At 41.5% G+C, this 12,387-nt stretch overlaps 1 protein-coding gene across 2 annotated transcripts in view; it reads left to right on the top strand.

The window, feature by feature from the left end:
• Positions 1 to 12,387, top strand: part of NEB (nebulin) — a 223,643-nt gene that overhangs the window by 7,685 nt on the left and 203,571 nt on the right. For both annotated transcript variants that reach the window (XM_011987847.1, XM_011987846.1), the window contains exons 6-10: positions 1,756 to 1,863; positions 2,355 to 2,459; positions 2,945 to 3,049; positions 3,823 to 3,927; positions 10,113 to 10,217. In XM_011987847.1, coding sequence (XP_011843237.1) covers positions 1,756 to 1,863; positions 2,355 to 2,459; positions 2,945 to 3,049; positions 3,823 to 3,927; positions 10,113 to 10,217 — 528 coding nt within the window. The remainder of the gene's footprint in view (positions 1 to 1,755; positions 1,864 to 2,354; positions 2,460 to 2,944; positions 3,050 to 3,822; positions 3,928 to 10,112; positions 10,218 to 12,387) is intronic.

Raw genomic sequence — 12,387 nt, 5'->3', positions numbered from 1 at the left:
AGGCCGAGACGGGCGGATCACGAGGTCAGGAGATCGAGACCATCCTGGCTAACACGGTGAAACCCTGTCTCTACTAAAAATACAAAAAATTAGCCGGGTGAGGTGGCGGCGTCTGTAGTCCCAGCTACTCGGGAGGCTGAGGCAGGAGAATGGCGGGAACCCGGGAGGCGGAGCTTGCAGTGAGCTGACAACGCGCCGCTCACTCCAGCCTGGGTGACAGAGCGAGACTCCGTCTCAAAAAAAAAAAAAAAAAAAAAAAAAAAAAAAAAAACAGACTCTTTCTCTGTAGCCCAGCCTAGATCAAGCAGTAGCTTGATCATAGCTCACTTCAGCCCCAGACCCCTGGGCTGAAGCAATTCCTCCTACCTCAGCCTCCCTAGTAGCTAGGACTACAGGTGCATGCCACCATGTCTGGCTAATTAGAAAAAAATTTTTTTTGTAGGATCTCCTAATTTGTTTTTTCATAGAGACAGGGTCTTGCTATGTTGTCCAGGGTGGTCGTAAACTAGCCACAGGTGATCCTCCCACCTTGGCCCCACAAAACTTTAGAATTATAGGCATGAGCCACTATGCCCAGCCCTGTAAAAAAGGATTTTTAAAAGCTGCCCAGATGATTCTACTGTGCGCCCAGGTTGAGAATCACTGCTCTCAATTGTCCCTGATCTTTAAATTCCCATGTACAGTTCTGTAAGTTACACTGACTGACAGCAGATTCAGACACATTTCAATGGGTTTAATTTGTTGATTGTCTATGATGGGCTGAGGTCTCACTGGATGGCTTGATTGAATGTCCTCTGGAGGCTTAAAAAAATGAAATATAGCTTAAGAGAATATTGGAGCATATAAGACTAAAGTTTATGTCAAAAGCATCCTATTGAGGTTAAGCAATACATATTCACTTTTGGTTAAATGATAGCAGCTCACTATTTGGTAAATTCCTAGTTCAGAGCCTTGAATAATCTAAGACAGGTTTCTAGAAACAAGATTTTCTTACCTTCTTTAGTGCTTCAGTATTCAGCAAAGATAGAATTTTTTGTCAATATATTGCCATAAATTCTTATTAATTCAGATCCTATGAACCTAGAATTTCTGATGTTCTGAACGGAATGTCAGCAAAGGTCTGTAATAGTTTTTAAGTGGTTAGTAACCAAATCAATAGTATAATTTAGATTGTTGACTACTCCACTCAAGAGTACTCCCAAAACATTTATAATGGTAAATTGTGCACATTATCATTAAAGCAAGAATTCATTGTGTATTCAGCAGAAATAATAAAATCACATTCCTAAATTTACAGAATATAATTCAGACCTGCCATTAATTCAGCTGGTGTCTCAGCTATCATAACTACTGAAGTTTAGCTGCAACTTCTGAATTGAATATTTTTGCATTGTATTAGCAATCAAATCTTTTCAAAATTAACTCAACTTCTATATTTATTTTCTAAAATAATTGAGGTTTAGGCTTTTTATACATGCATTCAGACAAAAAGGATTGAAAGAATCATTTTAGGGTATTTCCAAGACAATAGTCTATAATAAATTTGTATTGTCTCCAAGATCCAACTATGTTTAGGAGAAGCAATTATCAAATCTATTTTAGTTTTTGCTGAGAGTCAGGGTAGGGGACAAAAAGAAAGCTATTACAATTGATAATTGTTATAACTTGAAGGATTTTTTTAATCAGATGGGGTAAGTATGTTGCTTGAAATTTTCGCTGCTGTCTTGTTAGGCTAATATCTGATATCCTTTTCAGAATAAATACAAGGAGAAATTTGAGAAAACAAAAGGACGGCCATACGCCAGTACAACAGATACCCCAGAACTTCGCAGAATCAAAAAAGTACAAGATCAACTCAGTGAGGTGGGCTGTATTGCTGAAATAAAGGACAGGGACATTTCAAAATAAACCTACTGCTGGGAATTGTGGGCTCTAAATATGTGCTGTGAGAATGAGGAGTTGAATTACCATGAGTTAGTTCACAAATCTAGAAAAGCATGAACCATAGATCATGTTGCTGTAAATGTGAACCCAAAGAAACTTCTAAAAGCTTGGTTTAGCAACTTAGCTTAACAGGAGACTATGAGATGGAAGCTCCAACTCACTGTGGTTCTCTATACTGTAGCACAGTAAGGCCAAGAAGCAGCAGGCTGGAGATCCAGCCAGGAAAGCAGACAATCTGTAAGTGCAGGTGCTCCTTTGAAGATCACAGTTTTCCAGCTAAAATGCAGAAACTATGCTTTGTGATGCAGACCTAGAGTCACTGGGGTAATGCTTTGTGGTTATAAGAAATTCCTTAATATACTCACATGTTCATGACTGTCGTGAACTCTGACTGTGCATTATTTGAGCAGGTTAAGTATCGAATAGATGGTGATGTTGCTAAGACTATCTGTCACGTAGACGAAAAAGCAAAGGATATTGAACATGCAAAGAAAGTGTCGCAGCAAGTCAGTAAGGTAAGCCAATGATATGGATGGCTGGGGTACTCAGTAGCATGTGCATCACCTCTGCATTGTCTTAGAGGAGAAAATTGAACAGGCCTGATCCTGCTCACCAGCCTCATGGGCAGTGTGAATTCAATACCTGTATTCATCAAGAAGGCTGCACAGATGAGTGGCCTGTAGAACCTATGGGTGGATGGAAGAGTCCCCCTGCCCAAAGAGGCAGCTGTTTCTCGGCTCCAGGCTGTTGCTGCATGGAGTCCCAGTGTCACCAAAGAAGCTGAGGAGCTAAATTTTTAATTGAAAGGGATTAGCATTTTCAATCAAAAGCTGACTATTGTAGGAAAAGTAGTATAGGACGTTGGCATGGTCAATGTTTTCCTAGTAACACGATGGCAGCCTTTGAGCAAGGACGCCTTCAGGAGTCTCCCTTTGTTGTTTAAATCCTCATGCCTTTGGATGAGATCTCAAGCCACAGGTCTTCTGCTCCTTCTGTCTAGGTTTTATACAAGCAGAACTGGGAAGACACCAAGGATAAATACCTGCTTCCTCCTGATGCCCCTGAACTTGTCCAGGCCGTTAAGAACACCGCCATGTTCAGCAAGGTAAGGGCCTGCTCCATCCCCACTTCTATCTTCCTGTGTCATCCCATCATATACTTCATGTAATACTTGGTGAACTCTTGATCATCTGGAATACAATTTCCCAATCTTTTTATGAGTAGCCTTGAGACATATGAGACTGTAGGGGTAGGGCTTGGCAAAAAGGAACTGAGAGAAAAACTCCTAGGCAGAGTGGGGAGAAGGTCACTTGGGAACCTGAGCAACCTGGGGGCAGAGGGGAGTGTCTGTGGAAAATAAAGGTGCTGTGGAGAACCAGCTGAGAGAGCCATAAAGTAATATCTCAAAATTGCCTTTAGACCCTGTGCTATACTTTAGATGTCTCTGGCTATTAACTCTAATTAGAGGTTTATTTTGTGACCCAACTTGCAAGTGTCCTACATTGCCCTGAACTACGTGAAGTGCTTCCTGGCTCCTTACATTGTGTTAGCACTTGTAAGTGCTATTGATAAACAATGACAAATAATATCAAAAACAACAACAACAACAACAACAACAAGACAGGTCGAGTCACAGAGAAGAGATGAAACAAAATCAGACACATCTGCCCCCCTGAAAATAAGAAAAAACAGGGCATGCTATCCGTAAAAATGACTTGGGTTGGATGGAAAGGGGGAAGTTATCTGTGAATTTCATTTACCTTTGCTCTCACCTCGCCCTTGGTTCTTTAGGTCATTGATGGATGAATTCAAAACTGCATTTTGTGTAAATGTGACCCTACTTCCTCCTAACTTTTCTTTTTTTTTTTTTTGATTTAGAAACTGTACACTGAAGACTGGGAAGCAGACAAAACTTTGTTTTACCCCTACAATGACAGCCCAGAACTGAGGAGAGTTGCCCAGGCCCAGAAAGCTCTCAGTGATGTAAGTGAAATGCAAGTGGCACCATTTAGGTGTGCAGAGTCAGGGGAACTTGAATTACATCTTCTGGCCAGATGTTCACTGCAACTCTTCTTTATAAGAGGCTAAATGCTGTATTTCAGGGGAGTACATCTAGAATTATTATAATTTACAATGTCTCATTTAGATTAGATATAATTTATACTTTATATTATTTAATCTAGTCCAATTTCCTCTTCTTATAGGTGGCAGACCTGAATCTGGGGTCACATTAGTTAGTGGCAGAGTCTAGGCTTGTGAGCTCAAGACCAGTATTCTTCCCACTGGAGCATGAGTTCTTCTTTCCCCTTGGCTCTGGTTGAAGTTGTTCCATGACAACAGAGTGGCAATTTTTAAAAACCTATTGTAATCATAGCCACCTTCCCAAATCTATTAAGTAAGCAATGTTATGGAAGGGTTGTGCCTTGCTATCCTAATCATCAAGTCCAAATTGTGGTATGTCTCCCTTTTTCTGTGTGTGGGACCTGACTAGTGTACTTCTTAAAACATATTTGTGGCTGTGTGTGGTGACTCACCCCTGTAATCCCAGCAGTTTGGGAGGTCAAGCAGGGAGGATTGCTTGAAGCCAGGAGTCTGAGATCAGCCTGGGCAGCAAAGCAAGACCCCATCTCTACAAAATATATATTTTAAAAATTAGCCAATTGTAGGGGTGTATGCCTGCAGTCTCAGCTACTCAGGAGGCTGAGGTAGGAGGATCACTTGAACCCAGGAGGTCGAGGCTGCAAGTGAGCTATGATCAAGCCACTGCACTCCAGCCTGGGCAACAGTGAGACCCCCGTCTTAAAAACAAACAAACAATGACAACACTAACAACACCCAAACAAACCACAAACACATTTGTATAGTTATCCCACAAAGAGCTCTTGCTATCAGAAGATACTTCAGTTAGTGAAAAATCAGTGATCCCACTTGCCAGAATTTTCGTATCCTAGACCTTGAAAACCGTATGTTAGAGGAACTTAAAAGGCTTACTAGAGTCCTTAGGCTTGAAACCAGCAGCAGCAGCAGCAGCAGCAGAGAGACCCACTTGGGCCTAGCACTCTCCCTTATTTTGAGGTACTTTCTTACATGACCATTGGATTTGCGGGGAGGCCACGTTGAAAATCCAGACCGCAACTCCAGTCTTCAGCAGAGCACTGCATTATAAAGTGACAAGTTATTTTACATTCAATTGTCAGTTAGATCCCTGGAACCTCTTTATTTATTTATTTATTTATTTTGAGACGGAGTCTCACTCTGTCTCCCAGGCTGGAGTGCAGTGGTGCGATCTCAGCTCACTGCAAGCTCCGCCTCCCGGGTTCACGCCATTCTCCTGCCTCAGCCTCCTGAGTAGCTGGGACTACAGGTGCCCGCCACCACGCCCAGCTAATTTTTTTGTATTTTTAGTAGAGACAGGGTTTCACTGTGTTAGCCAGGATGGTCTCGATCTCCTGACCTCGTGATCCGCCCGCCTTGGCCTCCCAAAGTCCTGGGATTACAGGCGTGAGCCCCAACGCCCGGCCTCCCTGGAACCTCTTATACTCAATTTGGACTTAGTAAACTGATTGGGATTTACTTCTAATGGAATCTAGGGTCTAATCTTGCCATGAACCAAAATTATACATACCAATTTGATGGTGTCTCTGATTTTTGAGGTCTAATTTTTAATGCCACCCTCTTAATATCACCTGCAAGTTTAGTGGACATCTTTTCTATTTCACTTTCCATGTAATTGGCTAAAATATAATACAGATACACTCCTATCCTTTCATTGGTAAGTTAGGAAATAGAGAAGGTATAACAAAACTTTGAAGTCATCTAGCACATGGTACCAATTTTAATGTGTGAGTACTTCTTGCTTCTCTTTCAAGATTAGCTTTTTGATTCTGTATCTCACAGATTCACAATATTGTTGCATGGCTGTTATCAAGTGATCAACAGTAATTTATTGAAAGTCTATTATGCATGCACACCTGGCAGGATAGAAAAGTACTACAAGCAGTTTTCATCCTTTCCTCTGAGAATTTATAATCAGGTTGATAAAATAAAAGTATGATATATCAAGCAAGAAAAAAGTTAAAAATGGAACAACAGTCTAATACTTGCTACAAGACAGACAGAACACGTGTAAGTAATCAGAGAAGGCCATGTGGAGGTGGTGGTCCCGAGGGCCTGGGTGGTGATGAAGAAGAAAGGCATTTCGAGTAGAGGGAGCACTCGAACAAAGGGACACAGGTAAAATGTGGTCTGAGTTTTAAGGGACAAGGAAAGTGAATGACGTGAGTGCCTCATTTGGAGGGCACTTGTGAGAATGCTGGCAGCAGGACCTTGAAAGGCAGACAAAATTGCTTCGACATGGAATGGTAAGAAATAAGAGGCAGCATAAGATTTTGGAGCAGAAAATAGCATGATAAAAATAGAATCTGGAGTAATTTTGATGAACAATATGATAGATTGAGATTAGGAAATACAGGAAAAACTGAGTAATTTGGAGAAATCTATTTTAGTAATAATTAGGGCAAAGGAGAGGAAGAAAGGAATCTGAGGGTAATAAGTATTAATAAGCATACATGGCATTGGATATTGGAGCCAAAGGACAGAAAGAAGCCCTAGAGGAGCTTCTGACTGTGGACTGGTGGTCTGGGTGAGTAGGGCAACAGCTGATAAAGATGCATTAATGGAAAGAGAAATGGAGTTGAGATGATTGAAGGACACTTCAGATCAAGGCATGCTATGGATAAATTAGAAAGTACCATTGCTCAGGTGTGAGACCAGGGCAAGAAATTAATATTTGAGAGTCATGAGAACAAAGTGATAGCCAAAGACATGAACATCTATGAAGAAAGCAGAAGAGTGCATGGCCAAGGGCAGAGTTTTGGAGGACACCCACACTTGGGACTGAACAGGAGCCAGCAAAAGGATGAGGGAACAAACAGCGAAGTTGAAGAGGAACCAGGAAATGCCATGTCATGTAAGCCTGGGAGAGGTTTCCAAGAAGACACTTAATCTCCTATCTCGCTTCATCTATCAAATGGAGAGATGAAAGGTTACCTTCATACCATTCTAATGCTATGGACTTCGAACAATGAAAGTTGGCCACATGTTTTGAGCAATTACAGTAGAAGATGTAATGAAAGAGAACATGCAATAATGAAGTAAAGTCTTCCATGCTATTCCTCAAAAAGATGTGGCAGTTAAGGCATAGCTTTTATTTTTATTGCAGACCAAGTATGCACTCAGTATCAGATTACTGACACGCCTATTAATACTGTTGTCAGCACTGTGAACTTCTACAATTATTGGGCACAGAGCCATAAGCAAACTGTTGTTTGCAGAATGTACCACTGGGTAGGCGCATAGATTTCTGGCTAAGGGCTTGGGTTTAGAGGCTGTTGCTACCTCTCCTGTACCTTCTTCCTGTGTCCTTCTTAATCTACTTATCATGTTTTACTTATTACCTAAGTAGAGACAAAGTACTTTGCATACGCTAAGAGTCTTTAAGCTGATGCACAATACTGAACTCTTTTTTTTTTTTTTACTTTTTTAAAAAATCAGATCATTCTCTGTAACAGCAGAATTCTAACTAAACAGAATTCTGAAGAAGGTTCCTAAGAAATTAGGACTTCTAGATCTGATTTGTCTGAAACTTCTTGGCAGGATGTTCTACTTAATAAGCATTTCTCCTGTTCAAGTGTTGCTTTTTTCCTAAGGACTTAACTAACCATGAAAAATTCTGTGGTCCTATGCCTAAAATAGTCTTCAGTCTGTGTTTTTGTGTGGTTTGGTTTTTTGTTTTGTTTTGTTTTGTTTTTGTTTTGAGACAGGGTCTCACTCTGTCACCCAGGGTGAAGTGCAGTGATGCAATCTTGGTTTATTATAACCTCCGCCTCCCAGGCTCAAGCGATCCTCTCGCTTCAGCCTCCCAAGTAGCTGGGACTACAGGTGTGCACCACCACACCCAGCTAATTTTTGTATTTTTGGCAGGTACAGGGTTTCACCATATTGCTCTGGCTGGTCTTGAACCTTTGAGCAATTCATCCGCTTTTGCCTCCCAAAGTGCTGGGATTACAGGCGTGAGTCACCGTTCCTTGTTTAACTTATTTAAAGGAAATTAAGCCAGGCTTATTTGTGGAATTTGTGTAAATACATTTCAAAATCTGTCTTTTGTATCCCAATTGATCTGCTGTCCATGAAAGCTTTTGTTATAGGCCCTCGGTAGATATTATTGGGATAACATATAGTTAGACTTGGTTAAAGTATAAAGATGATTGGGACCTTGGGATTATTCAACTGCCTTACTTGATAAATAAGAATACTGCCATGAGGAAGGGAAAATAATCATAGAAATCTCACAGTTGCATCATGGAAGATTAGAAAGATAATTCTCCTCTTGAGACATTCCCCCATGGCCTCAGTGTGTAAGACACACATTGAGATGTCAATCATTGACTCTTGCTCTAGCTAGGTACTATGCAGGCCACGAGGGTTCCCAAAGATAGGACATCTTTTTTGCCATCCCAGAGCTCACAGTCAAGAGGAAAGAGACATGTAGACAACAAATTACAGTGTCATATGTATGACCCCTTTAAAGGAGGTAATGGCCAAGTTGAGTGAGATCCCAGGAGAAGGTCATCGCATCTGGCTCAGGAGTCAGAGAAAGCCTGGGAGGGGAGTCATGCTTGTCCTGAGCCATGGAGAGGAAACAGCGGTTTGCAGACAGACGGGGAGAGGGAACAGCATGTACAAGGCCCTGAAGCATCTGAGGACTTCATGTGTCTGGGGATCTATGAATAGTTCTGCATTTTTGGAAGCAGGGGCCGAGTCTGGTGGAAGAAAAAACCAGAGGAGTCAGTAATGAAGAAAGAAAGGATGGCAAGAGAGAAGGATATGCATGATTTGTGGGCACCATACTTATTTTAAGGTGATGGAAGTCTTTTATAGGCTGAAGGGAAGGAGCTAATGAAGAAGGAGAGGTTGGGGTTGTGAGAAAGAGGAGGGATGACAGAGAGCTGGGTGCAAAGGATGTGCTGGAAGGGGAAGCACCCTGGGTACAGGAGTCATTCCCGCTGAGGGATGTTTCTGCTCTGAGCCAGGGCAGGGCTTGGAGAGGCAGCGATGAATATGGAGAAGATAAGTGTGTAGCGTTTCTTTCCTCTATGAAAGAGGAAGCTGAGAGTAAGGTGGAGTTGATTGTGGGCTTAAGGACAGTGTTGGGGTTTTAGACTGGCTGCTGAGAGTAGGGACTAACCAGAGACACATAATGGGCTGTGCAAGTTTCCTTGAAGACAAAATGGCATTTGTATACCATAGGGTCATAGGGCACAGAGCCCCAAGCAAGCTGTTGTTCACAGAACATACCACTGGGCAGGCATGTCGATTTCAAGTTAAGTGCTAGGGTTCAGAGGCTCCCTACCTTGTACCTTCTTCCTGTGTCCCTCTTAACCCTACTCATCATGTTAGCATTGCCTAATCCATGGAGTTGTGGGTTTTCTTCTGTGGCATTCAGCATCCTAGGCATAAGAACAGAGGAAGTTGGCCAGGTGTGGTGGCTCACGCCTGTAATCCCAGCACTTTGGGAAGCCAAGGCAGGTGGAACATCAGGTCAGGAGATCGAGACCATCCTGGCTAGCACAGTGAAACTCTGTCTCTACTAAAAATATAAAAAATTAGCTGGGTGTAGTGGAGGGCACCTGTAGTCCCAGCTGCTCGGGAGGCTGAGGCAGGAGAATGGCATGAACCCGGGAGGCGGAGCTTGCAGTGAGCCAAGATCGAGCCACTGTACTCCAGCCTGGGTGACAGAGCGAGACTCCGTCTCAAAAAATAAAAGAACAGAGGAAGTATATGGTCGAGTCGATCCAAGGCTGGGGGCTTATTAAGTGAGTGTGATAAAAAGACAAGGGGTTGGGAGTTGAAGATGCTGGTTAAGAGAATAATTGCAATTGCAAACCAGAGCATGCAAATAACTGGAAGAAAGCAGATCTAGGGCCATGAGTCCTGAGGAGGAGGGAAGAAAATTCAATGAAATAGAAATCACTAGCAGTACTGAGAGCAAGGGTATATATAACATCTAGAAGGACAAATTATAACATGTTACACTAAAATTTAAGACTTCAAATAAAGATGAAAGCATAATCGTTTTTAAAATACATCCCTGTCCTTTATTTCATCAGGTTGCCTACAAAAAAGGTCTCGCTGAACAGCAAGCTCAATTCACGCCTCTGGCCGATCCTCCAGAAATAGAATTTGCCAAGAAAGTAACCAATCAAGTGAGCAAGGTAAGTAAATAGAGCTGGGACATTGCCTCCCTTGAAGACACTGCTTAATAATTTCAACCATCAGAGAGGGTTACTAAAGGTGAGCCTGAAGAGTAAACACAAACACTCAGAGTATTTTTACATATGACCCCCAAAACTCTACAGCAAAAGCAATACATCCATAAACATCAAGAACTGTGTTAATAAATGTTTACTCAGCTGGACGACTCAGCAATTGATAAATGTGAAAGTCACCTTTTGAAAACAGAAGCCATGTCCTAATGTCACTTGACATTTTCACTTATGACAGTAATACTACAGAGTCACCAAATAACCACACACTTCCGTGAAGAGCTGGTTTAAATTCACAGGGAAGACCTTGTATAGTTGGATCCTATCAGTCAGACTTGGCAAAATAAGAATGTGTCTCAGACATAGCTTAGTTAACAGCAGTGGGCAGTGGACCTCATAACTTTTAAGGCCCTAGCAAACAGCTTAGTCTCCCTATATTTAGGTGGTAAACTAGCTCTGAGGAATGTGGCTCTGATGAGGAATGCGGAGAGACAGATGCTCGGTGGATGAATAGGCCCATGCTAAATTCCTATTTTAAATTGGTCCAAATCAGGCCACTTTCTCCTGGGATACTGCTGCTTTTAAATACTTTATCTTGCCCTCTGTGGAGATGAGTGTTGGTTTGTTCTGCTTGAATTTTGACGAAACCTCAAGATTTTTGTCTTAAGCATTTTCTGGGTAAAGTATCTAATAGAGAAGGATGAAATGATATGGATGATGATGTCTATTCAGTGATGTGTGTTAGTGTTTGATATTGTAGATTACCTACCTATGTAACTGTGAGCTGTTTAGATAAAGAATCTAGTAAGTATAGTAAACTTTCACTAATAGGAATGCTACCATTCCTGAAATTTTGCCCAAGGCTAAGCAGAAATTAACTTTTGAATTGTACATAAATACATGGTCCACTGAAAGTGTTGATATTGGCTGGGCACGTTGGATCAAGCCTGTAATCCCAGCACTTTGGAAGGCCAAGGTGGGTTGATCACCTGTCAGGAATTCGAGACCAGTCTGGCCAACATGGTGAAACCCATCTCTACTAACGATACTAAAAATTAGCTGGGCGTGGTGGTGGGGGCCTGTAATTTCAGCTAATTGGGAGGCTGAGGCAGGAGAATCACTTGAACCTGGGAAGTGGAGATTGCAGTGAGCCGAGATTGCACCATTACAATCCAGCTTGGGCAACAAGTGTGAAACTGTCTCAAAAAGAGTAAAAAAGAAAAAAAAAGAAAGCGTTGATATTGTAAGTAAGATGGGGGAGGACAATTTATCTTTTTTGGAAAAAAAATAAAAATGTGTTTTCAAGTGGTCATTTAGAAAGGAAAGGAATCTATTTTCAAATTTTTATTTAAAGTCTATTTTAAAAGATACTTTACTAAGGAAACATTCTTTTGCATTATTTGAGTATGCAGTGGGGATTCTTAAAAGTAATTTTTGAAAATCACTTTCAAACACCTCTGTAATCATTCTTTCCACCAATTTAGGCTTGCCAGTTGGTTTAGTGCTGCGCTCTCCAGTACAGTAGCCACTAGCCAAATGTGACTAGGAAGCACCTGAATTTGATCAGCATAAACTGAGTATATAAGTCAGCTTGGGCTTCTACAACAAAATACCATACATTGAGTGGCTTAAACAATAGACATTTACTTTCTCACAGTTCTGGAGGCTGGGAGTCTAAGATCACGGACTCAGTCCCTGGTGAGAGACCCCTTCCTGGCTTGTAGATAGCTGCCCTCTCATTGTGTCCTCACACATTGGAGACAGAGAACCAGCTCTGATCTCTTCCTCTTCTTGCTCTTCTTATAAGGATGATAATCTCATTATGGGGTTCCCACCCTCATGACCTCACCTAAACTTAATTGCTTCCCAAAGCCCCTTACCTCCAAGTACCATCACATGGTACTTGTGAGTTAGGTCTTCAGCATATGAATTTGGGGGGCAGGGACACAGACATTCATCTCATAACACTTAGTGTCCAATATGTGAGAAATAGACACTGGATCTTGAATACTTAATTATGAAAAAAAGAATGTTTCAAATTAATATTTTTATGTTGATTACATGTTGGAATGTTAATTTTCAGATTTACTGGGTTCAGTAAACTATATTATTAAAATTA

Source organism: Mandrillus leucophaeus, unplaced genomic scaffold, assembly GCF_000951045.1.
Source record: "Mandrillus leucophaeus isolate KB7577 unplaced genomic scaffold, Mleu.le_1.0 Scaffold318, whole genome shotgun sequence".
Classification (NCBI taxonomy): domain Eukaryota; kingdom Metazoa; phylum Chordata; class Mammalia; order Primates; family Cercopithecidae; genus Mandrillus; species Mandrillus leucophaeus.
Note: the sequence above shows the minus strand (reverse complement) of the source record. Positions and strands in the feature narration are given on the sequence as shown.